Source organism: Leucopleurus acutus (assembly GCF_964270905.1).
Source record: "Leucopleurus acutus genome assembly, chromosome: 7".
NCBI lineage: Eukaryota > Metazoa > Chordata > Mammalia > Artiodactyla > Delphinidae > Leucopleurus > Leucopleurus acutus.
The window spans coordinates 12,022,283-12,049,304 of record NC_139150.1 but is presented as its reverse complement, the minus strand read 5'-3'; the positions used below and the strand labels follow the sequence as shown (position 1 = coordinate 12,049,304).

The following is a 27,022-nucleotide window of genomic DNA, read 5'->3' as shown; positions in this document are numbered from 1 at the left end:
TACCTTAGTGCCTGATAATTAGTAAGGGTTTAAGAAATAATGGCTACTACTATGATTATTTCCTCCCTGGTTTTTCAAGCAGAAACAAACTCTTTTCAGTAACATTTACACCAGTGATGGGTTTGCACACAGCACACAGCCAAATGAGCTCTGAGCTTCTTGGAGTTGCTTTCTGTCCCAACCTGGTTTAGCATACAGAAGGATGCTGACTCTTACTTATGATTTCTTCCCCTCCAAAACCTGCTTCTTCCTCAGTGTCCCCATCTCCAGTTTGTGGGACCTCATTGCTCAGGCCTGAAAACTTGATACCATCCTCTTCTATTCTTTCTTTCACACTTAACATCTTCATATTCCACATCCAAGCCCTATCATCAAAATATATCCTGAATCTGATCACTTCTCAACCCTTTCATCACCAATGCCCAAGTCTAACCATCTCATCACTTCTCTTCTGGAATATTGCAGTCGATTCCTTGGTCCTTCTGTTTCCACAGTGATTTCCTCCCAGACTCTTTTTGATCTCATCTCTCTCTTGCTTAAAACACTAATGGCTTCTTATCTCAGAATAAAACTCAGGTTCTTGCCTTGGCATGCAAGGCCTGGCACCATCTCACCTCTGACAGTGTGATTTCAACTACTACTACTTTTCCCCCTTACACTTTTCCACTTCAGACACCCTGGCCTCCTTGCTGTTCTCAGACATGCTGAGCATGTTCCCTCCGCAGGCCTTTGTACTGGCTGGTCTCTCTGCCTGTAATGTTGTTCTCCTTGCTGTCCACATGGCTTCACCCTCACCTCATTCAGTCTTAGGCTCAATGATCATGTCATCAGAGAGGACTTCTCTGATTACAGTGTCTAAAGTAGCAGCTCCCCCCAACTCTTTACACCCTATCTCCTTATCCTGTCATATTTTCTTCATGTCACTTATTGATACTTAACATTATTTTATATGTTTGACTATTATCTGCGTGCCCCCTGTCCCCATGCTGGAATTAAGCCTGTGACAGAGGGGACTTTATCTCGTTTGTTTATTGCTGAATTCCCAGCACAAGAACAGGATCTGACATGTAAATATTGGTTGAATGAGTGAATAAATGAATATTCTGTTGAGCTTCTTCCAAGTGTTTTACAAAGAAGAGTTAACATGGATTTGGGCAAGGCTTAAAAATAGCTTCTAGCTAAAGGTTTACCTTTTGGGTTTTCATTAGCTTGAAACACTTTAATAATAAATGGATTCTTTATTTCCAAAGTCCAGATGGGAGGTGTCTAATGTCTTTTTCCTTGCTTTTGCTTCCAAAGAATTAAGGTAGACAAGGCCGCACAGCACACGTTATTATTTGCTTAGATACGTAATTCCTTTTGGTCTTGGAGAGCCCTGCATGGCTAGGGTACACTTTGGATGATTTCCCCTACTTGCACATGGTTTCAGGTGAGAAAAATAGTAATTTTTCTTGAAATTGACTCATCACGGAAAGCCTACAGATTCACCAGGACATGAGAGAGTGAGCTTTTTCTGTTAAAAGGTGGGATATGGTGTGTACAGTTTAGTTAGTGATGATTAGTTTCACTCTGGCAGCTATACTTAACACCAAAAAATATTAAAGGAGATATAGGCAATAGTTGAGCCAATTATTGGCAAAGGACTTCAGTCACAGTGATAATTTGTCAGCTCAAAAATAAGAGAAATCATTGGCAAGCTCAGTTATGAGCCCTGCATTACGTAGACTGCATGATGGAGGAGGGCCTCAGTCAGCACAGAGAGTGCATAGTATCTTCTGGTTGTTTGGAGACCCTCTAGCCATGGAAAAGGGGATTCCTGCTAGGTGAATGCTTTGGAAACTAGCTTCTGAATTTCTTGGTGTAGAATTTAGAAAGGAACATTGGCCTTGTAACTCATTCAATCCCATTCCATTATTTTTTAATTAAAAAAAAAAGTTGTGACTCAGTTTTCTCAGTTGTACTTCCTAATTAAGGTGGGAATAGGGAATGCTTTACCTCACATGCCAGTCCAGGAAACAGATACCTATTCTTGTTGTTGTCTTTTGTTGTGTTTTAGCAGTTACAGTGTTGTAATTTCCAGTATTTGTACAGATTTTATAAGAATCTCATTTGTTCCTCACAGTACCCTGTGAGGTGCAAAGGGCAAATCAAGTATGGAAACTGAGGCTTATAGAAGCCAAGTGACTTACCCGGCTGATACTGACTGGGCAGTGACAAAAGCCCTGTTGGAACTCAGGCCTTCTGACTGCGTGCTCCCAAGGCTTTCCGCCCTGTTGCATGGCCTCTTATTTCAGAAGGCGGCAGGAACCAAGTTTGGTGCAGCAGTATCTGCAATGGCCACAAGGTGGGTCTGTTGCCCAGAAAGGTCCACTGTCCTCTCGGTGCCTGCGTCTTCCTTTTCTCCACCAATCTCTCCCAGTATCTGTCTTTACTTGCCTCTCCTTTTTTTTCCTCTCTCTCCTTTCTTCCCTTTTACTTCTCCCCTTCTTCTCCTTAATTTATTATGGGACCGAATTTTTTTTTTATTTCTTACAGAGTTTTAGACCCCTGCTCTTAATCTAAAATTTAACAACATACATACATACATCAAAACTCATATAGCCGTCTGTTGAATTTCTCTCCCTCCATGGGTCAGTGACCTGAGATGGAAAAGTTGTTTCCACTTGTGATATAAGATCTAAAAGGAATTTCACTTTAAATAGATTGTTCAGGAGATCGGGAATGGTCCTAGGAGCTCCACAGCCCTTTCATACCCATAACTGTGCCATGCATCATCTTTAGTGGAGGGAAATGGGAAAAAAATAATTAGGTCTTTTAAGTTTTGACTCAAGAAATATGTGAGAGCAACTGTTTCTTTGTGTGTCTATACAGGAATTTTGAGAACAAGTCTGATACGTGAGGCTGGTTTAGAAGCAGCAGGAACTATGCTAAAAGAGATGGCTCAGTGGGTTTCTTAGATCAAATCTGAATACTTGACCCTTTGGCTGTAGAATCCTGCCTGATGTGAAATGGAATTTCTGAACCATGGCTTCATTGGAATTTGTTATGTCAAACATAAAGTGAATATGCTAGGCTTCAAACTACCTGTAAGAAAAGATATTATTACAAAAACCAAATAGTAATATCTGTCAATTAATGTAATCCTGACCATTTGCTATTTGGAGAAACAGAAAACTCTTTGGCATTTGGGGATATTTGCCCTCAGGGCATGTTTTTATTCATGAGCCTAAAAGCAGCACTAGTTTGAACTTCATTCTCCGCTCAAATCATTTGTGTAGTTAGTGTGGGTTTGGGTTTTAACTTCTGTGTTTGTAGTGACTTCATCAGTCTTTTTTCTTGATATGTTCACAGAAGCTTGTATAGTGTCTACACATAGTGAATTTATCCTTAGAGTGACCATATGAGGTCATTTTATGGATGTGTGTACTGAGGGTTAGAGAATTGAAGAAAACTCCCAAAGGGCACAAAGTCAGGGATGGAATTGAGATTAGATCCCAGGAATTTCAGACTCTAAAGTCAATGCTTATCATCATTGTGCTTTACTGTACCTGAGGGATTGAATGAATGGGACAAGAGCTACTTCTATTGGTCCACTTTTGGTGATATTTATCATATAATGATGGGTAACTCAGTCTCTATGTCGGTGTTGAAACTTACCTTTTGTACACTGTAGCTGAGTTCCATTTTCTTTATAACTAGACCTGGCTAGTTTTACAAGATATCTTTACGTGTTCCTACCTTTTAGAATTGGATTTCATGAGGAAGCTTCTGAGTGGGTTCTCTCTTTCTCTGCATTGAACCCTAAAGTTTGCTGGTTGTTGCCAGGGTAGCAGTGTTCACTACCTTCTTGTTTTATTTTAATGAGTTCCTCTCCCTTGGTCCTTATCTGCATGTGATTCGTCTGCTAATAATTTGCTTCTTGCATTTTAGAAAAATACTCTGATGGTAGAACAAGGATGCCTAATTCTATTTAGTTATCTTTGAGGGAGTGTGAGCCTGAACTGTTTGAATAAATTAAATAAAAAGGCTGAGAAATCAAATAGAATGTTGATTTGTTTCAAGTGGAGTCCCACAAACCTTGGCTCTCAAGCTGGCTCTGCCTCTGCTTTGTGACCTAAGGTAGGTTAGCACAGCAGGGTTGTAGAGAGAGAAATAAGACGATGCCTTTAAAGTAGTGGCTGCTCTTCTGATGATATTATCATCATCCTTCACACACCAGTGCTCTTTTGGCCCAGGCTGTTTTGATCTCCTCTGCCCAGGTATCTGCTTTCCTTAAGTCAGTTCAAGTCAACAAGCATTTGTAGATTGCTTTCTATGCCAAGAATATACTGTGCTCAGTACTGGGCATGCTACAGAGATGGGTAAAAAACAAGAATCACCCCAGACTTGCATTCTTGTGCTGGCATTGCTGCTGAACAGTCTGGGTCCTTTACTTTAGACAAGTCACTTTACCTAGCAAGGTCTCAGTTCCCCAGTACAATGAGGGTGATAATCCCTGCTGTACGCATCTCAGAAAGTCGTTTTGATGATTAAAGAAAATAGTAGATGTAGAGGTAGCTTGTTATCTTGAAACTTTTATGTAAATCTCAGGTTCTTGTAATCACTAACTGAAAAAGAACCATGGACTTGTGTCAGATTTCTTTATTTAGCAACGAGGACTTTGGGGTCAGGATCTCCTTAATGTGCCAGACCTCTTCCTACCCACACACTCACCCACACAACATAACTCCAATCCTGCCACGCAGAGCTACTAACATTCAACCTCCCACCTGCACTGGACTTTCTGTGAGTCCAGCCCAGCAGGGATTCTTGACTTTTGCAGGAACTTTATTTATTTTTTATTTATTTTAAAAATTTATTTATTTATTTTTGGCTGCATTGGGTCTTCGTTGCTGCACGCGGGCTTTCTCTAGTTGCGGCAAGAGGGGGCTACTCTTTGTTGCGGTGCGCGGGCTTCTCACTGCGGTGGCTTCTCTTGTTGCGGAGCACGGGATCTAGGTGCACGGGCTTCAGTAGTTGTGGCTCGTGGGCTCTAGAGCTCAGGCTCAGTAGTTGTGGCACACGGGCTTAGTTGCTCCGCGGCATGTGGGATCTTCCCGGACCAGGGATTGAACCCATGTCCCCTGCATTGACAGGCGATTCTTAACCACTGCTCCACCAGGGAAGCCCCTTGCAGGGACTTTAAACCAAACTTCAGAATCAACTCCTAATATTTCCTATCAGCAGCCTGTTTCCTACTCTTCTGTGTTAAATGGACTTTGTTTAAATGGCTCATTGTTTGCAGCACATGTTCAGAGAAGAAAAGCAGATAATAATAATGTTACAGCCACCCTTTATTAAAAAGACTTCACTGTGTGCCAGCCAGGTACTCTTCTTAGCTCTTTATGTGTTTTATATCATGTGATCCTCATAACAGTAGTTCTCATAAGGACTGTTGGGATTTTCACAGATGAGGACCCTGAGGCTGAGATAAGGCAGCTTGCCCTCAGTCACACAGTAAGTCATCTGCAGAGCCAGGACTCAAGCCTTGGTCTGTCCAAGTTCTTACTGGCCAACGGTACTACCTCACTCCCACCAAGGTCAGCAGCCACTCTCATTCTTTCTCCATCAGTGTGGGCCACGACATCCCTGCCTGTTCCACGGCCTGATCGGGGGCCAGCTTTCCCAGGGCAAGTAGCACATGTTTTAAGAGAGAACCTTATCCAATTCCTGTGACAGATTCATGATAAGTGAGTGACCAAAGGAAAGGTGTTTTAGACTAATTTTTACCTCTACCAAAATATCAAACTGGCATGTTCCAAGTCTCCACCTTCTCTCTAATTCAGGGTTTCTTAACCTGGGACTATGGATGGGCCTCAGGGAGCCCATGAGCCCTCTGAAATGGTGTGTAGAATGTTGAATTGCTGGGGGTGGGGTGGGGGTTAGCTTCTGTGCTTTTTTTGTGGGAACCATGGCTCTCAGGGGACATTCAAAGTGGTACTGTCCCTAGCAGTGTTAAGAACCTTGTACTAATTGCAATGAGGTATAAAATTGGTTTTACCTAAATTACAAACTCAGCCTTAACCCAGGAAATTATTAGAATTTTTTCCTCCTTGAAAGTGTATTTAAACAGAGCAGATTTCAAATTTAATCGTCTTTGAAGGCAAAAATACCTCTGTGTGTGAAGCCGTGATTTCCACAGCCTTCTGATAGGAGTCAGCCAACAGCGGGTGTGATTCAGAGATCTGCGGCTGATTCCATAGCTTCTCTTCTTCTTGAATTCAGTTAAAATTTTCGTGGTAGAAGTAAGAGACAGGCAAAATGAACCGTGGGGACTATGTCTCTTCATTAAGTATTTTCATGCTTACTGTGTGCCAGGTATTAGGAATTTCACAGTGCATAAAGAGTTCCTGCCCTTGTGGAGTTTGCATATCCTGATCTGTGTACATCTTCGTATCATTAATGCTTAGCAAAGAACACTGCACATAGTGGGGCTCAACTATTGGATCAATAAATGTCCCTGCTTGCATCCTTATTGGGTTAAAAGGAAGGCCTTTGACTTGGATTTGTTCAACAGCTGACTGTTCCGATTATGTTCCAAGCATTGAGGTGGGCGCTAGAGGTATGGTGGTAAGCAAAACAGATGTGGCCTGTTTCCTAGTGGGAAGACAGTTAATCAAGTAAGCACATAAATAAATAATTGTGAACTTGGACAGGTGCCATGGAGGATTTGGCTTGACGCTATGAGAATATATAATGAAAGACCAAGCCTGATAGGGGGAAGAGACTGTCAGGGAAGGGTTCACTAAGAAGTGATGTGGAGGGACTTCCCTGGTGGCGCAGTGGTTAAGAATCCACCTGCCAATGCAGGAGACACAGGTTTGATTCCTGGTCTGGGAAGATCCCACATTGCCGCGGAGCAGCTAAGCCTGTGCGCCACAACTACTGAGCCTGCACTTTAGAGCCCGCGAGCCACAAGTACTGAAGCACACATGCCACAACTACTGAAGCCTGCGCACCTAGAGCCCGTGCTCCACAAAAAGAGAAGCCACTGCAATGAGAAGCCTGCGCACCACAGTGAAGAGCAGCCGCCGATCACTGCAACTAGAGAAAGCCTGCCAGGAACAAGCAACGAAGACCCAATGCAGCCAAAAAAAAAAAACAAAAAAAAAAGTGATGTGGAGCTCTGATCTGAAAGGTGAAGAGGAGTGATCCAGGCACAGGGTTGCACAGGCAGAGGGACCAGGCTTGCAGTGTACGTTCGCTTTGGATGCCGTTTCCATGTAGAAGACAGGTTGATGCAAAGGGGCGGGGCGGGTGGTGTGGGTTCCCTTCTCATTAATTTAGCAAGCATTTCTGGGCGCTCTCTGTGCATGCGCAGGGGACAACAGTGAGCGAGACGCAGTTCTGACCTGGAGAAGGCACTGATAATGGGACAGGCGGGCTGAGAGGTGCTAGTCTTTCCTGGGTGCTGCCTCATAAGGACACTTGAATTGCTGCTTTTGCTGCTGATACCTCTTGTTCCTCATTCAGGCATCAGTCTTTTTCACAGGGTCTCTGCCTCAGAGGCAACCTGAACTAGTTGACTCTGGTATGCAGCCACATGCTCCGGAAGTCAGGATCAGCTATGAACCCATTATAAGCAGTGTTATGTTTGTTTATTTTTTGTTTGTAATGGGGTTGGAGGGGGCGGGGTAAGGCATTCAAGGGAAAGAGAGGGAAGAAGAGAGAGACCGAGAAGTGAGGCTGAGAGTTGGGAAGGCAAGTCTCAGCTGGGAAAGAAGTCAGAACTCTGGACCAGCAAGCTCTACGTAGAGAAGTGAGCAGAGCTTTGTCTCAGAGAAGCCCAGGGTATGAGAATTGTTTTTAAACAGCGTTCACTTTGTTAGCTTAATTATAAATGTAATTCATGCTCAATGTAGAAAATGTGGAAGCATAGGAAACACAAAGAAATGCCCATATCCTATCACAGAACTGAAAGAACCAAATGAGGTGACATGTGTGAAGGGCCTGGCATGTCTGGGGCACTTATTACACACTAACTGCTCTTACAGTGTGAGGGAGAATCAACCCTTTTGCTCTGAGAATGAGACATTTATAATAAAGGCTAATGAAAGGTAGAAAAAATTACTTTGTAATTAGCCTTTTAAAATGTATGTTTATGAGAAAAATGTTAATTCTTCCTTACCCCAGCATGAGAATGACAAGTTGAAGAATCCTGAAGATTTGTGAGAATGTTTTGTAGGATTTGGTGTCAGTTCTCTTTTTTATAAAGCACGAGGGGAGCTTTGTATCCCTGCCCTTCCTTGTCATTTATACAGACTGACAGCAGAGAGTACTGGGAGGAAATGTTTGCTGCCCACAAGCCTCATTTAGTTTCTGTTCCTCTGCTATTGATCTGTTAGGATTGTTTATAAATTTACTGATCACAAAGTTGTTCTATTTAAGTGCTTTGTGAATCACTTACACGCACGATAAACATTCACCCCAGCATTGGCCTTAAACCGCAGAAGATCTAGGTTTAGGGATGTCCGTTTCCAGCTTGTGGCCTCACCCCAGGTGTTTAGTGGGCATCTTTCTATAGACTGCAGCCGGGGCATAGTGCTGCACGGCTCCTAGCTGCCTCCCCTCGGGCAGTGGCCAAACTCCAGGAGCAAACTCTAATTGAGGCAGACCTGTAAACGGCCCGACAGGGCCAGGTGTCCACAGAATCAGTTGGAGAGGAACACCAGGCAGCTCGAGTAAGACAGAAAGGGAAGAATGGAGCAGGGATTGGAGATGCTGACATCAGCCTGCCAAAAACTTGGGCCTGTCCCATCCATCCCCTTTCTATGGGTCAGTATTTTCTTCTGTAAACTAAGGAAGTTGGACTAGACTAGCTCTGTGATTCCTAGGAACTGGAGGCTAAAAGTCAGATTTGTGAGTCAGCAGTGTAGTAGTTTGTAGTGGTTGGTAAGAAAAAGCTTGAGAGAAAGAAGACAGTAGTTTAATGGGATGGAAGAGCAGCTAAATAGAACGCTCAGCAGAACTGTGTGTTTAAGGGCAGAGAGAACTGTGCCTGTTTACAGGCAGCACAGAAGGTGCTAGTTGAAAGGAAAGTGGTAGATGGTAGGACAGTGAGGTAGCTACAGCTTGAACTTTGGATGATGCCTCGCGGCCTGGGCTCAGATCCTGAACCTGCTGGTCGCTAACTGAGTGACTTTGGTCAAGTCACGTAACTTCCTTATATCTCAGTTCACTTGCCTCTAAAATGAGGATACTAATGCCGTACCTTGTAGAGCTGTCGTGAGGTCACAGAATGAAAGCACCTGCAGCAGTGCTGGTATGTGCTAAAGAAGTGGCCCATGAGGAGGAGGAGGAAGATGGACAGTCAGACCTAGAGCTCAGGTAGGAGGGGTTATCTGTTGGGTGCTCATTCTGACTACTGGTAAAAACTTCAGCAACCAGTTATCCCCAGCAGACCCATGGACATGATGGTAGTCATTGAGTAAGAATTTTAGGTCCTGGGCTCATGTGCAGGAAACACCACTTTCATAGTAACTTGGGATGCCCAGGTCAGCAGAGGTCTTGGTCTTCAGGGCAAGCCCTGAAAGCACCCACCCGTTGCTGATCCTTTTTTGTTTTTGGTGGTACGCGGGCCTCCCACTGCTGTGGCCTCTCCCGTTGTGGAGCACAGGCTCTGGACGCGCAGGCTCAGCGGCCATGGCTCACGGGCCTAGCAGCTCCACGGCACGTGGGATCCTCCCGGACCGGGGCACGAACCCGTGTCCCCTGCATCGGCAGGCGGACTCTCAACCACTGCGCCACCAGGGAAGCCCCTCTGATACTTTTTAATTTGTGCTGTGCTTTATCCTACAGATTAGTCAGAAGAAGTTGAAAAAATATGAAAAAGAATATCACACCATGAGGGAACAGCAGGCCCAACAAGAAGACCCCATCGAGCGATTTGAGGTTTGTTTACGGCCTAGGTGATGTGAAGTGTTTTCAGCCTTTCATTTTACATAATTGTGCCTGTAACTAGCTTTAGTGAGTTCTTTTTAAAATTTAGTTTCACTATTTCTAGGGTCCAGTTTCAGTTTGAGTTTGCAAATGAGAAAGCAAGATTTGTTTTGCTTCAGACTAGCAGCCTAGTTTGTTACAGTTCGGTGGGCTTTTGTCACAGTTAATAAGAAGTAGCTGCTTGACAGTCACTTGAATTTAAGTATTTCTCTGTGGAGATAGAAAGTAAGCAGTTGTTGACTGGCAGCACGTTAGGACCAGCCACATCTCCCTTGATTCCCGTAGGACTCAGCAATTAGTTTTGGGGGTTAACCTGAGAAGTTGTCATTTCCATCTGATTTTTATGTCTGTAACTGGTTTCTTTTTACCCATCAGCGGGAGAATAGGCGTCTACAAGAAGCTAACATGAGGTTGGAACAGGAAAATGATGACTTAGCCCATGAGCTGGTGACCAGTAAGATTGCACTGCGAAAGGACCTGGATAACGTAAGTCTGACTTGTCTGAAGGGATGATTATATTGAAACACTTCTCCCTTAATCAAGTGAAATCCTGGAATTTTAGTGTTTATTGTTCTAGTTAGTGTTTCCCTCTTATGATCCACCTTGCTCTTGTCAGTACTGTTCCCTCCTCTCCTTCAGGATCATCCATGATCTCATTAAGGCCTCCTTACCACATTCTTCTCTCATTATACAGCAAACCCTGAACGCCTTTCCAGACATTGATTGAAAGGTGTTTCTGGCTATTCTTATGTTATTGCAATTGGCAGTAGCATTTAATCACTATAATTTCCTTAACTTACCCCTAAGACAAGAACAGATTTTGTCATCCTGCACATCACGTGCCTGTTGGATAAGCATTGCCAGTTGTAATAAAGCTCAGTGCCTCCGCTGCTTGCAATTTCATCAGGAATTTCTGTTGGCAGATATTCTGTTTTTCTTTGCTTCTCCTAATCTTAAAAGGTTTGAGATGATGGCATTCCTGGCAGGGTGTTTGTCCAATTTCTATACTACAGGCTTCCCATAGTGCACTCTCTCATTCATGGTTTAGGTCGAGGTTGGCGAACGTTTTCTGTAAAGGGACAGATAGTAAATATTTTAGGCTTTGTGGGCCACATGGTCTCTGTTGCAACTATGTAACTCTGCCATTGGTGCCTACACAATAAATAAACGAATGCACATGGCTGTGTTCCAGTAAAACTTTATTTACGAGAATAGGTGGCAGGCTGGCTTTGGCGCTTGGACAAAGTTTGGCAGCACCTGACTTACGTTTCCCTTCAGGCTCCTAAGATTACTTTTCTGCTTGTTGATTTTCCTGAGGCTCTGGAGATAGGCTTAGGCTATGGAGGGTTTACAGGGGACTTAACATAATATATTGAACCCCTTAGGACCTGTGAACTTCACAAGGTCCTTGACAGCCACCAACATGTATGAAAATATTGTGTACTACTGTATTTCTCTGACAGTCTTTGCTTTCATTAGATTCTCCAAGTGAGTCACATCGCAGATGAAGAGAAAGAGAGATGGCAGTATCTACTGGTTCTTATTACTTCTCTTTAGAAATAGAATAATGGAGTAAAATTTTGAACAGGTCTGGATTCTACCATCAGCTACTCTACTTTCAAGCAGGGTGAAGTGTGGGGAGGTGGAATAATAGCTGTGTCCAAGAGTATAGTGAGAATTACGTGATTTGGTGTGTATGAAAGTGCAGGAATTAGGCACAGGCAGTGTTGTTTCACTCTCTTTGTCTGATTGTCAGCTATAAGTAGCTGCAGGTAACTGGGAAGACTCCTTTTTCCAGTTTTTCCAGGGAGGGTGTTGCAAGGCCATTAGCCCTCAGTAACCAGAACCTGGAGATCCCGTTGCTTTTTGGTTTACCACAGTCTCCTTAGGTTGGAGTTTCCTCCCTGTGGTGCAGGTTCCCAGCATACCCTCTGATCTTCTTTGTAGAAACACTATGAGAATCATTCCCTCACTGTTCAGGCATTTCTGCCAAGTGAGCGGAGGGAGGTGGGTGTACACTGAGCAGGGTAATTGCTGAAGCAAAAATCACAGTGTGCACCTGTGATGGCTCTTCTAGCAGCTGTAGGTCATGCAGAAAGGAAGTGAAAAAGAAAAGAAAATGGGTCCTATACTAGAGCTTTGTATTCTACAATGAAATTATATTAAGAGGCAACTTAAGATAAAATTCCAGGCAGATTTTTAGTTTGAGCTGTTGCATTTGCCAGTCTGATGGGACCAGAAGTAACATTGATGCTCTACTAGTTTAGGGTGGAAAATACACTTCTTAGGTTCTTGAAGCCTGCCTCTAAAGAGGGTAAGCCTTTTTTTAAGTTGTCTTTGCCTGGCACAGTAGTCAAAGAGCTAGGTTACATTTCTGATATCAGAAGTGAGAAATAGTAAAAATAAGATGAATTCCCATTTACTCTATGATGATGTATGTGACAGGCACAGTGAGAAGCACTTTGTTAAACTCTAATATCTCTTATCCTTACCTCAACCTTGTAACATGAGCCCCATTTATGGATAAGGATTTTTTAACAATAAAGAAACTTGAGACTCAAGAGAGAGGAAGGCACCCAGGAAAAAGCAGAGCCAGGAATGTAACCCAGGTGCATCTAATTGAAACGCCCAGGCTTTTTCTGTAATGCCACACTGTCTCCAAAATAAATATGGAACAGGAAGCTATGGTTTGATGTCATAACTACATCAAAAATATACTGACACCTAACAGAACATTTCTTAAGCACTTAGAGAGTTCTAGACACTGCTCCACGTGCTGTGTACTTACTGTCAAATCCTCCAAACAACCCTTGTGTAAAGGATACAGTTACGATCCCCATTTCACTGATGAGGCCAAAAGAGGTTAAATGTCTTACACAGTCACACTGTTAGTGGCAGAGCCCTTAGACTGCAGTCCAGCTGGCCTGCCGCTCTTAACTTGGCTCAGAGGAGCAGGAACCCTGTTGCCACTAGGGCTCAGGAATAGCAAACTGGGGTCCCATCGTCCAGCCATCGACGGTGCTGAGAAAACAGACCTTTTCACAGTAAACGTTGAGTCCCTTTCCAAGTTAGTCTTCTCTCGTATCTTTTGAATCATCACGGAAAATCAGAGGTTCTGAAGTGAGGGCTGTGGGGTCCTCTCAGCGTGTTTTGGCTTCAGGGGCTTAGATTTCTGAAAGAACTTCATCATGCCCTTTCACTCTTCCCTTTCTGCATCCCAGAGAAAAGCTCTCATATGTGGCTTATAGAATTTCCAGAACCCTCTTTGTATTTCCAACTGATTTTATTATCACTTTTGTTATTCCTCACCTGTCATTTCTGTTACTTGTCACAAAGCAGCTATGGAGAGATCCCCGGTCAGCTACTGAGTCCCTAGGTGACTCCATCCAAGCTTTCTCCTCTATGAAATGGGAGTAATGCGTGGACCTGACATTAAGGCATTGGTGCTAAAGGCTGAGAGGGAACCTGTGGAAGGTACCTGGCACAGGGCTGATAGGACCCCACCTGAGTCCCCTCTGGCATGGTTGCTCTCTACATTGAGACAGTGTAATGTGGGAGTGATGGAAACAGACTCAGGAGCTCAACTCCTGGGATTTGAATTCTGGCTCCACTGCATTCTAGTTCTCTGAACTTGAGCAGGTGGCTAAACTTTCCCCACTGAATTACTTTGGTCTCTTTATCAAAAATCAATTGACCTGGGCTTCCCTGGTGGCGCAGTGGTTGAGAGTCCACCTGCTGATGCAGGGGACGCGGGTTCGTGCCCCGGTCCGGGAAGATCCCACATGCCGCGGAGTGGCTGGTCCCGTGAGCCATGGCCGCTGAGCCTGCATGTCCGGAGCCCGTGTTCCGCAACGGGAGAGGCCACAACAGTGAGAGGCCCGCGTACCGCAAAAAAAAAAAAAAAAAAAAATCAATTGACCTGTATGTATGGGTCTCCTCGATTCTGTATCTCCTCCATTGATGTATACATCTATCGTTAATGCCAATACCACACTGTCATAATTACTCAGGTCATGGGAGTCCTCCAATTTTGTTGTTCTTTTTAAAAAATAATTTGGCTATTGTAAGTAATTTGCATTTCTATATAAATATTAGAATCAGTTTGTCAACTTCTAGAAATAAAAGCCTTCTGGGATTTTGAGTGGGGTTGTATTGAATCTGTAAATTAGCTTGGGGAGTATATTAACATCTGAGCAGTGATTGAACCTTCCAATCCATGAATATGTTACAATTTTCATTTATTTAGGTCTTTTTCAATTTCAGCATTGTTTTCTTAGTTTTCAGTTTACAAGATTTGCACATATTTTAATCTGTTATTAAGGATAATTTTTTCTTTCTTTTTTTAAATAAATTTAATTTATTTATTTTTGGCTGTGTCATTGGGTCTTCGTTGCTGCGTGTGGGCTTTCTTCTAGTTGTGGCGAGCAAGGGGTACTCTTCACTGCAGTGCGCAGGCTTCTCATTGTTGCAGATCACGGGCTCTAGGTGCATGTGCTTCAGTAGTTGTGACACGCGGGCCCAGTAGTTGTGGCTTGCAGGCTCTAGAGCACAGGCTCAGTAGTTGTGGCGCACAGGCTTAGTTGCTCCATGGCATGTGGGATCTTCCTAGACCAGGGATCGAACCCGTGTCCCTTGAATTGGCAGGCAGATTCTTAACCACTGTGCCACTAGGGAAGTCCCAAGGGTAATTTTTTCTTAATTGCATTTTCCAATTATTTATTGCTAGTCTCTAGAAATACAGTTGATTACATGACCTTGTATCCTGTGACCTTGCTAAATCACTATTCTTGTAGCTTTTTTGTTTATTTTTTAGGATTTTCCACATACACAATCATATCATCTCTGAATAAAGACAGTTTTACTTCTTTTCAAGTCATTCTGTCTTTTTTCCCTTGCCTTCCTGCACTGACTGGGACCTTCGGAACAATATTGGATGGTGAGAGTGGACCTCATCACCTTGTTCCAGTTAGCTGTAGGTTTTCCATAGATCAGGTTGAGGAAGTTCTCCTTTCTTCCTGTTTGCTGAGAGTTGTCATGAATGGGTGTTGAATTTGATCAAATGATCTTCCTGCATCTGTTGAGGTGATTATTTGCTATTTTTCTTAATTCTCTTAGTACAGTGAAGTGTAGACAAACTGATTTTTCAGTGTACACAAACATTGCATTCCTAGGAAACGTGGGGTTTCTTGTTTCTTTTAAGATTTTTATTTGTATTAAAGATTTTTGTGTTGCTAAGGAATATTTGTCTGGAGTTTCTTTAATGTTTTTGTCTGGTTTTGATATCAGGGAAATGCTAGCCTTCTAAAATGAACTGGGAATTGTTCCCTCCTATTTTTTAAGGACTTTTTGTGGGATTGTTCCTTGATTAAATCTTTAATTCCCTAATGAAACCACGTGGGCCTGGAGTTTTCTTTTTTTTTTCTTGCTGCGTTGGGTCTTCGTTGCTGCGCGCAGGCTTTCTCTAGTTGTGGCGAGCGGAGGCTACTCTTCATTGCAGTGCACAGGCTTCTCGTTGTGGTGGCTTCTCTTGTTGCGGAGCACGGGCTCTAGGCACGGGCTTCAGTAGTTGTGGCGCACGGGCTTAGTTGCTCTGCAGCATGTGGGATCTTCCCAGACCAGGGATTGAGGCCGTGTTCCCTGCATTGGCAGGCGGATTCTTAACCACTGCGCCACCAGGGAAGTCCAGCAGGAAATTATTTAATTATGATTTCAGATATGGAGCTATTCAAATTTTCTAATTCTTCATGTGTACATTTTTATACTTTGTGCCTTTCAAGTGATTTATCCATTTCATCTTAGTTGTCAAATATATAGGCACAAAGTCGTTGATATTCCCTTATTCTTTTAATGTTTATAGGATGGATTTGTTGAAGTCTTCTCTCTTTCATTACTGATATGGGTAATTTGTGTCTTTTCCCTTTTTTCCTTACTCAGTCTACTAACTAGAAGTTTATCAATTGTGTTGATCTCTTTAAAACCAAGCTTTTGGTTTTGTTGATTTCTTTTTCTTTTATTGATTTCTGCTTTTTATTATTTCCTACTTTTCTTTTGGTTTAATTTGCTCTTTTTCTGGCTACTTAAAGAAGAAGCTTAGTCATTGATTTGGACCTTTCATCTTTTCTAAAATAAGCATTTAAAGTTATAAATCTCCCTGAAGCACTATTTCAGCTACATCTCACACATTCTGATGTGTCGTGTTTTTATTTTCATTCACTTCTTGTGATTGCTTCTTTGATCTCTGAGTTAATTAGTAGTGTGTTGTTTAATTTTTAACTATTAGGGATTTGTCCCCGAAATTTTTCTGTTGTTGATTTCTGATTTAATTCAGTTGTCATCAGGGTACATATTTTTTCTGATTTTATTGCTTTTAAAACATACTTATGCTTATTTTAGGGCCTTCCATATTGTCTGATGGGTGAATGTGCCATGTGCTCTTGGAGAGTTTGTGTGTCCTGTTGTTGTCGGTGGGGCGTTCTGTCATGTCACTTCTGTCAAGTTGATTGACTTCCACGGATTTACTGCCTTTCTCTTTATTTGTTCTATCACTTACTGAGAGAACAGTGAGGAAATCTGTAACTCTGTGCACTTATCTATTTCTCCTTTCAGTTATGTCAGTTTTTGTTTTCCTGTAATTTGAATTTATGAATGCATTTCAGATTTACTGCCTTCTGGAGTGACTCTTTTATTGTTACGAAATGTCCCTCTTTGTCCGTGGTTAATACTCTTTGTTCTGAGATCTACTTCGTCTGATGTTAATATAGCCATTCCGACTTTCATGGTATTTCATGGTATATCCTTTTCCATACTTTTACTTTTAACATATCTGTGTCTTTATATTTAAAATGGGGTTTTGTAGCCAGCATATAGTTGGATCTTGCTTTTTGAAATTTAGTCTGATAATCTCCTTCTTTTAATTGGAATGTTTAGACCAGTTACATTTAATGTAATTATTTATATGGTATATTTAACTCTACCACTTGCTGTTTGTTCTCCATTTGTTGTATTTGCTTTTTCTTTCTTTTTTCCCCTTTTCTGCCTTCTTTGGTTTAATTCGGTATTTTCATGATTTCATTTTATCTCCTTTACTGCCTTATTCGCAGTTCTGGAGTGCTCAGATCTCCAGAGCTCTACCCCACAGGTTCCAGCCACCTCAGCATCTCTGACCCCCTATCTCTGCCTCCTGAACCCTTTGAGGCATATGCTCTGTTTGGAACCCCTCACCCTGCTCCTTGGTCCAGAAGTGCCTCTAGGCAGAAAGCCAGAATGGTAGTAGGACCTTGCTTGTTTCCTTTCTCCCAGGAACCACAATTCTGCATTTGTTTTTAGTGTCAGCAAACAGTAGTTTTATGTATTTCGTCCAGTGTTTTGTTTACAGTGAGAGGGTAAATCTGGTCCTGGTTAGTCCTTTATGACCAGAAGCGGAAGTCTGGACTTGGGTTTATCGCCACATGTTCCCTCCTTATGTGCTTATGTAAGTAGAATGACTGTGCAGCAAGTGTGGTGCCATAAGAGGACCCTGGCTGGTCAGTCCAGTGGCCTGTGTGCACCTTCCTATTGACACAGCCTTGAGAGTCAGCTCTTGGAGTGATGGCACAAATGCTGGGCTTAATGTTGAGAGACCTGGTTTCGGATTCCAGCTCTGCTACATGCATTGTGCAAGCTTGGGGAAATCACTTCCCCATCTAAATTTTTTTCTAAGCTGGGTAATCAGGATGGGCCAGGAAGACTCTTGAGTCCATGACCTGGCTGTCCCGTACTTCTTAGAATCAGTCTTATCTACCATGGGAGTGATGGTGAGTAACTGAGAGAATATAAGTGTGTGCTACAGGTTCCAAAGTACTGTTCAGAAGATGTTAACTGGGTCCAGGGGAGAGAAGGGAGAGGTAACAGGATGTTCTGTTGATTAAAGTAAAACAGAATCTTTGACAGGACTTTATTCTTCTTTGTTATTTCCTCTTTTGTTTGATTCTTATTTCCATTTTGATTGCTACTGGGGTTTGAACTAGAGGTGATTATAAGCCACTCACCAGAAAGGACAGGCCTTAACTCCAGGACCCCATTTAATTGCACGCATATGCAAGTAACTGATGGCCTTTTGCATATCATGCCATTCTCAGTTCTCCATTTAAGGCCCCAGCCACCTGGAACCTATGCCTCCCAAAGAAAGTACGTCAGAAGATGTGATGTAGTAGAAAGTAGAGGGGCTCAGCTATACCACTTTAGCTAGGTGACATCTGAAATGCTCTTTAATTTCAGGGAAACCACCATCCATTGTCAAAGGAGGTTGGATATAAGGAGCTGGCAAAGACCCTCTATATCTAGCACTCTGTAACTAGGAGCTTCCACCTCCTTTCCTTGACTGCCTTCTAACATGCTACAGTCTCTCATTCTTCAGTTATCCTTGGACTCTCCAGTGTCAGGGACTGTATTTGTCAGGTACAGGTGTATCATTTTCACTTGGACCCAAAGATCTGCCCACCAGACCTTTGCATGCTTTAGAAAAAAACTGGGGTGGAAGATGGCCATTTCAGATAATAAAAGGAGAGTGCTAGCAAAGGGGTGCCTTCCTTTGTCAGGTGACAGTGAGAGCAAAATGCAGAACTTATTTGATTAAGCAGAGCAAATACTGAGAGTTTGGAAGAAGAAAACCAGAATTTATTATTACTATTAATGATAATGACACCTACCTTTTGTTGAGTGTTTACTATATGCTAGGCACTGTGCTGAGTCCATTCCATGCCTTATCTCTCAGCTGAAGATCGTGAAGCTCAGAGAAGTTCTCAATGACTTGTCCAAGTGGCACACAGTCAGGGAGCAATGGGAGTCAAGACCAGGCTGTCTGACAAAGGCGAGCTCCTAGCTACTGCCCCGCACTGCCTCTGGGCAGGAGACGGGGCCAGACACTTGTGTGTGAGTGTAGTCTCAGCGTGACCTTGGGCATATCACATCCCCTCTCTGGATCACAGTTTCCTCATCATCTTAAAATTGGATTGTTCTGGGTAATTCAAATCCCTTTCAGTTCTCACTTCTTGTTATGTAACAGCACCTCTTAAATGTTTCAGGCTGAGGAAAAGGCAGATGCACTGAATAAGGAGCTGCTTATGACCAAACAGAAATTGATTGATGCAGAGGAAGAGAAAAGACGGCTGGAAGAAGAGTCTGCTCAGGTGAGGGGAGCTTTGCCCCTCCCACATTCCTCTGTGTCTTGCAAATGCTTGAGAGCTGGTAGTTCACTGGTGGCTTCCTGTTGGCACTGGAGAACCCAGAGACAGCTGGCTTCAGTTTCTCTCCAAAGGCCTTTTGTATTTACTGTGAAAAGCATAATGGTTCTTAATAATTAAAATGTAGGGGGAGACAGTGGGGCAAAGCCCATCCTTCACTGGGGCAGGAGAAATTCCTGTGTGTCAGCATCTGAGTGTGACAAGAGGGTTAGCATTTCTGCAAAAGGAAGGCAGACATCACATAATGTCTGGCTCTTCCCCTACCTGTCCACCGACATCTCCCCCACAGAGCAAACTCTGGAAGGCTTGTCCTGAGCATAGCCCCTGGGCGCAGACTCACAGCCATAGGAAGAGCTTTGGGTGCTGCATGCCCCAGAGCAGGCGGGCTCTCCTTCACCATCCACCTTCTCGTCTCAGTCAGGCTGCCTGAGGTGAGAGATGGCGGGGCGCCTCCCACATAATCCATGAGGCACTGAAGGAGCAGCAGTCCTCCTGTTAGCTCTTCCTCTGCATTTGCTTTGTGTTACCTCTCAGCTCAGGATCCCAGGTAGGGCTGCACTGACAGGGAGGAACTTCAGCAAAAGCCGCAAGCTGAAAGTTCAGAAGTTTTGACTGTTCTCTCCTAGCATCAAGAGTAGGGTTAATGGGCTTCCCTGGTGGCACAGTGGTTGAGAGTCCGCCTGCCGATGCAGGGGACATGGGTTCGTGCCCCGGTCCGGGAAGATCCCACATGCCACGGAGCGGCTGGGCCTGTGAGCCATGGCCGCGGAGCCTGTGCTCCGCAACGGGAGAGGCCACAGCAGTGAGAGGCCTGCGTACCAGAAAAAAAAAAAAAAAAAAGAGTAGGGTTAGTAGTGCTGAGAGTGAGGAAGAAGAGAGGGGAGTTACCTCCAGTAGGTCAGGCACTTTGGGGAAAGCCCAGCGCTAAGCGCGGAGTGCCAGAGCTTCGCTTGTATTTCCCTTAACGTTCACTTTTGCTTTTCTTAATGTACACAGTTAAAAGAAATGTGCCGTCGGGAACTCGACAAGGCAGAATCTGAGATTAAAAAAAACAGTTCTATCATCGGTGACTACAAGCAGGTGGGTCCGTGCACCCTGGAATTGGGCCGTGTTCTCTGGAAGCCCTGCTTGCCTGCACAAGATGTCTTCTCCACACCCACACGCATCCCTGCTCGGCGACTTGCACTGACGAGTCCCTTCGCTTCACCGGACAAGTTACCGCACTGCTTTTCAACTGTAAAATAAGGGAAATCATCGCTCACGCGGAGAACTGTTGTGAGGAGTCCATGAGATTATCTTTGTGGAGTACCTGGCATAGTTCCCTCACATAAGCAGGCACTTAATACATGGAAGCCCCTGAGTTCTTGGGAGCACTTCAGACTCATGACGTAGAATCACCTCTCTCCCCAGCGGGTTGCATTTTGAGAACGTAACTGAATTGGTCTTATTTCTTTCTGTACTGGGATCTCGTGCTGGCTCCTGAGTCTGGCAGTGTCTGTAAACATTGGCCATCGAGCGTGGCACTGATAGGTCCCTGCAGGTCCTAGGCCAGTGGATGCGGGGGTGGGAGAGCCAGAGGCACCTCTGCCCACCTGCCGTCTCACACCCGCTCGTGCTCAGTGCTGTCCCAGTTCCACTCCATAGTCCAGCTTCCACTGCAGAGCTCAGCCCAAGCCCAAGTTGTGTGGATTATGACATTGCTGAAGAGATTGTCATTTTCTGTTATGTTTGTTTCTTCAGATTTGTTCTCAGTTGAGTGAAAGATTAGAGAAGCAGCAGACTGCTAATGAAGTGGAAATTGAAAAAATTCGGGTAAGTCTTCCTTTATCAAAGACATTTCATACCACCTAGTTCATTTTATGGCTATATTCAGCACAAAAAATTTGGGGAGGGAGTATTCTGCTTTTTTTTTTTTTTTTAAATAACCTACCACTATTAGTAACAATACTGTCTTTTTTTTTTTAAATAAATTTATTTATGTATTTATTTATTTGGGGCTGCACTGGGTCTTCGTTGCTGTGCGTGGGCTTTCTCTAGTTGCGGCGGGCAGGGGCTACTCTTCGTCGTGGTGTGCGGGCTTCTCGTTGCAGTGGCGTCTCTTGCTGCCGAGCAGAGGCTCCGGGTGCGCGGGCTTCAGCAGTTGTGGCGTGCAGCCTCAATAGTTGTGGTGCACAGGCTTAGTTGCTCCGTGGCATGTGGGATCTTCCCGGACCAGAGCTCGAACCCGTGTCCCCTGCGTTGGCAGGCGGATTCTTAACCACTGTGCCACCAGGGAAGTCCCCGGGTATTCTGCTTTGATTCCAAAAATGAGGGAAGCTGATGAGCACCTGACAAGGTGGCTACAACTGACAACTGATATTCTGCCTCTTTGCTCTAGGCAGGGGATACAGATAAGACCAGAAGAGCTCTGGCATTAGATCTCAAAATACAAGTGTCCCTCTTCCTTACAAATTTGTGTAACGTCCTCCTCCGTGCTAACTTCACTTGTAAAAAGACAAAACAAAACACAAGAGCCCCAGGACTTCAGGTGTTGTCTGTGATTACTGCAGCACCCTGCTGAGGTGACAGGCTGTGCTTGAGGGTGGGGCGCAGAGGCCAGGTCACTCCCCACATTGTTCTGTAGCAGGGGGACACTCGCCTTCTGAGCTCAATTCCTCTTGCTGTAATGGGCCCAGATACAATGAGAACCTGAGTTTTTAATGTTTGCTTGCCAATTTGAGGGGTTTTGTAACTTGGTGCTTTCTTTCTTTATTATTAGAATACTTGTCAGATTTCACTGAGATGAGTAATTTACTGAAAGGTACTTTACTAACATGTTTACAACTCTGGACAGAAACGTGGGGGAGTCCATGGCCATGTCTGCACAAACCAGCATTTTACCTGGAACAAGATGATACCTGGCCTCCATTATAAGTAGTGTTTAACCAGCAGTACCTATTTTTTAAACAAAATTTATTTTCTGATGCTAAAACTAATAATAATGTTCATTGCAGAAAATTTGGAAAATAAGAGTAAAGGAGGAAAAAAAAAACCCTTATAATCTTATTACCCACAGACAACATCATCATTAACACTTTGGCGTGTATTCTTTCAGTCTAACATAGAAAATTCTTTCTGTTCTAACATAGAAAATTTCATTCACTCTAAGGCATTTTTTTCACATTTACATCTGAAATTGGGACATATTTTATAACTCATGGCTTTTTGTGGTTTAATTGGCAGAATATTTTCTTAGAGGAAAACGAAATGATGTTTTCTTACAGTCATTGCCATCTTATTTTCATGAAATGTGGTATATCCTTGTAGCTATACTTTAAAGACATTTTTGTGTCCTAGTTTACCCAGCATTTAAACATTTTTACCATGTTACGAAAAATTCCTCAAAAACTTTTCTGAGGCTGTGTACTTCTTTGTATAAATATAGCACATCCTATTTAATTTTTCCCAGTAGCTGGATAGTTTATCTCCCCACCCCTTTTTTGTGTCTCTAATTCTGCAGTGAAATTCCTTGTATGTAAATCTGTATCTAGTCACTGCTTTTTCATTTTTTGTTTGTTTGTTTGGTTTTTTTGGTTTTTTTGGGGTTTTTTTTGCAGTATGTGGGCCTCTCACTGTTGTGGCCTCTCCCGTTGTGGAGCACAGGCTCCGGACGCACAGGCTCACCAGCCATGGCTCACGGGCCCAGCCGCTCTGCGGCATGTGGGATCTTCCCAGACCGGGGCATGAACCTGCGTCCCCTGCATCAGCAGGCGGACTCTCAACCACTGCACCACCAGGGAAGCCCGCTTTTTCATTTTTTTAGCCAAGGTTCCTAGAAGTGAGATGACTGGTTCAAGACATAAGAATATTTGTGTTGCTTTTGGTGTATAACACCAGGTGACTTTTCCAGTAGGTCATCTGCCAGTTTACAGAGAGAACACAGTTTTTCAGAAGCTGTAGTGCTCAGCAGAGAAGCCATCTCTTGGCTCCCCAGAAAGGAGATGCTCACACCTTCATGTCTTCTTTGTCTCTTCACATCTGACATTCAATTTCAGCAAAATGTGGATGACTGTGAGCGCTGCCGGGAATTTTTCAACAAAGAAGGGCGCATAAAGGGCATCAGCTCAGCTAAGGAAGTTTTGGATGAGGACACAGATGAGGAGAAGGAAACACTCAAGAACCAGCTGAGAGAGATGGAACTGGAACTGGCACAAACCAAGCTGCAGCTGGTGGAAGCTGAGTGTAAGATCCAGGTAACAGCTGCCTCTGTGCCCCCGGCCAGCCCTCTGCCCCTGGGGCGGCGGGACCCAGACCTGCACGGGGGCAGAATTTCCCTGGTGTGGGCTAGAAACCCCAGAAATGATCTTCATGGTTTGGGGTTTTTTTCCCTTTTAAACTTCTACCATAATCCTCATGGGAAGAAGCCCATTACTTGCTATTTACTAGTGGATGTTTAATTAGCATTTAGCCTGTCCTAACGATTGGACTTTCTCATAATGAGAATTATCCATCAAAATTGGAATCTTTCTGGTGGAGCAGAGAATGCATGATTTGAAATCACAGCTGTACCACCAAACTCTTTGACCTTGGGTTAGTGGTAACCTTTCATTTCAGGTTCCTCCTCTGCCAGTGGAGGTGATGAGGGGTCACTCTGATAGTTTGCTTTGAGGACTAAAAAAGATAATGCACGGGAAGGGCTCAGCACGATATCTGAGGGCTTCACAAATACAGGCTTTTGTGCCCCCGCTCCCGTCACTTACCCAGCTTTGTGACTTTGGACGTATTACCTAATTTATCTGGCCCTCCTTTCCTTATGGAGAAACTGGGGCTTGTTTTGTTCATTGTTATACTGCATGGCTAGTTCCATCAGGCCTGATGCTGAGCACAAGGTAGGCACCAGGCACAGTTCGCAGAAGGAACCAAGTTCAGGACTAAAGCTTAAGCCCTGGTCTTCGTATCACACACGGTACCTGGGCGTCTACTTCGCCCAGGCCCGGTTCTCACTGTTGGGGCTGCACAGCTAGCACGTGGCCTCCGTGACCGTCCAAGGCGGTGAGGAGAGGCCTCACCAAGGACAGTATCTGGGCTGTAGTCCGAGAGTGAGCAGAGGTTGCTGCTGGAGAAAAGACAGAACAGTGAGCCTTCCTGGTGGAGGGCATGGTGTGTCCAGCAGCACAGAGGGAGGAGAGGGCCTGCCTGGAAGGGCCTTTAGGAAGTAGGGGTGGAAGTGGGTGCCAAGCTGGAAGAGTCTCTGCCCAGATTGTGAAGCATCTCGGACGTCTTGCTAGGGGGTCTAGGCTTGAAAGGCTCTTGCCGGAAATTAATGTTGCATTCTTAGGTAGAACATTCGGTCTGTCTCCTGGTATGCAGTGGGTGGACGGAGAGGGAGACGTTCAGGTAGGAGGCCGTTTTAGTAAGTAGACGAGGCAAGAAATGAGGAGGTCTTAACTAGGAAATCTCCCAGAGCTTTAGGCACTCCAGATCTTTCTGTGCCACTCTGAGAACTGGGGGAATTTCCAGAGCCCTCTCGAGAGGAAATAGACTGAATCCTTGTCTTGGCTCGGCTCTGGGGAGGCAGTGTCATTAGCACTGGAGACCAGCATCCTCACGTACGTCGTTCCTCTTCCAGGACTTGGAGCACCATTTAGGCCTTGCCCTCAACGAGGTACAGGCGGCCAAGAAGACGTGGTTTAACCGAACACTGAGCTCCATAAAGACGGCAACCGGGGTTCAAGGGAAAGAGACTTGCTGAGAGCAGCTGCTGCCTCCAGACACCTTCAGAAAACATGACACCTTTTGTTGCCTTCTTTGGCCAGATGTGTGATTCTGTGACATGTCCCAGGACCAGAATGTACCTAAGTCAGATCCATAGAAGCATGTGGGTAGGTTGTTGGACCAGAGCTCATGAAGCAGGCAGCCTGTGCGGTAAGGCCCTCCTCACTCCTGATACTAACAGGCCTGCCGGCTGGCCTGCCACCCTGGACGTTCCAGAAAGCCACTCCTCCGTGTGACCTCCGGGCCTCTTCCCGGTTAGGTCAGCTCCTCACCCAGCCCAGCGGCTGAGTGACATTATCAGAGTCTGGGGATCCTTCAGGCCTTTGGTTTTTTTCTAAACCTGTAATCTTTTTTTTTTAAATACACATATTATTATATATTGGGGGAGGTGGGGCAGGGGATCGGTAGCTCAAATAATTATCTGCTCCAGTGCCAGCAGAGGGTCCTCCAGGTAGACATGGAGAAGCACTTTGTTTTAAATAGGAGGGTTTCATGGTTGTAGGTGAAGCCACCTAGTTTTGTTAAACTAACTCTACGATGCACAGGTTTTTGGTTTGGCATTATTCACATGTTTCTGATCAATTCTATGCAACTCTCATAGTTCCCGTTGTTTTTAGTGTTAGCTGCCAAATGACTCCCCAGTGCTGGGGTGGGTGACTTGACCGACTGTCGAGACTGGATTAATCATAACGTGGACAAACCTTATTTTGCTTAATGTGTCGTGTGTGTGTGTATATATAAATATCTTTTCCCAATGCACCCAATTGACAGTGTTTAAATCCCAGACTAGGACTGATCTGCACAACTTAATTATGTGGTTATTTTGGGCACTTAATTTCACTCAAGGTTTGTCGGGCTCTGCTCTCCACCCTGCTGTCGCGAGAGCTGTGAAGAGCTCCCTCACTTCAAGGTTCTAGTGTTTTTGCACAACAGCTTGTACAAGTGAGAAAGACTCTGAGGTGTGTGTGTGTATGTATGTGTGTGTGTAAATGTGAGGATGTGCAGGACACACATGCCAAGAGGCCCCCGTCCGGCTGGCCTGTGTCCCTGCCTGCCTGGGCCCTCCCCGGAGTGAGGCTGGGTGCAAACCTCGCTGTTCAGATGGGCTGCAAGTTCTCGCTTCAGAACTATGGAATAGAGGTTTTAGCACCTTTTTTATAAACAAAATAACTTTAGACTTTTAATTTATATAGTGATATGCTGACAGGCTGTCTCGCAGATGACTTTGTCGTCTTCTCTGCGTGCAGTGTGGAGGTCGCTGGTTACAAGAGGCACTGGTTTGTACATAAAGACACCTGGGTTGTTTTGTATCTCTTTTCCTGTTGGCTGTATTAACGCTTGCTGAGGTCATCTGTGATCAGGGAGGTAACAAGCGGCAACCCCTGACCCCCAAACCATCCCCTCCACCGCTTTCTGTGTCTTTCTTGTTCAGTTACCAAAACAGCTGTAAGCCCATCTAAAACTAGGTGCGTGGACATTGTGCTAGGGTAGTTTCAGTGTGTCAACTTTATGAATTGAAATATAAACCAGTAAAATTGTATTACTATTTCTTTTGTTGGCTTTATTTTAACGGCATATTCATTAAATATTTTGGTACAAACAGCACTGCTTTGTAACAACCAGTTTTATCATGGTGTGCTCTTGCCTCCCTCCCACGGGCAGTCAGAGAAGACCACCCTCTGGGCTGGCAAATAGGTGTACTTGAGCATTGGGCAGCGCCTCCCCCTTCATCCATTCAGACACTTAATGAGCAGCTAATGTGCTCCAGGCCCATGGGGTGAGAGAAGACACAGGCTTTGTCCCCTGGGAGGCCTGTGCCTTCATCGTGAGCATTGCCTGTCTTGGAGAAATAAAGTGAGACATGACCTGTGTATTTGAGGGTTAGGGAAGTCTTACAGGAGGTAAGGGTGTGTGTGGTAAGACCTTGAAAGACAAAAGCATCTCACCAGGCAGAGATGGGAGAGGGAATTGCAGGCCCAAAATGTGAATGTGCAGGGGAAATGGCTGAAGAGCAGAAAGGCCGAGTACCCGAGGTCCAGTTATGCTCTGCTGGAGCTTTCAGGGGAAGT

The 27,022-nt window shown here is 44.4% G+C and overlaps 1 protein-coding gene across 2 annotated transcripts in view; it reads left to right on the top strand.

The window, feature by feature from the left end:
* RABGAP1 (RAB GTPase activating protein 1) overlaps positions 1–26,493 on the top strand; it is a 150,612-nt gene extending 124,119 nt beyond the window's left edge. For both annotated transcript variants that reach the window (XM_082842511.1, XM_082842512.1), the window contains 7 exons: positions 9,838–9,930; positions 10,354–10,464; positions 19,041–19,145; positions 20,196–20,279; positions 20,940–21,011; positions 23,234–23,431; positions 24,808–26,493. In XM_082842511.1, coding sequence (XP_082698637.1) covers positions 9,838–9,930; positions 10,354–10,464; positions 19,041–19,145; positions 20,196–20,279; positions 20,940–21,011; positions 23,234–23,431; positions 24,808–24,930 — 786 coding nt within the window. In that variant the 3' untranslated portion in view covers positions 24,931–26,493. The remainder of the gene's footprint in view (positions 1–9,837; positions 9,931–10,353; positions 10,465–19,040; positions 19,146–20,195; positions 20,280–20,939; positions 21,012–23,233; positions 23,432–24,807) is intronic.
* Positions 26,494–27,022: the final 529 nt, after the last annotated feature.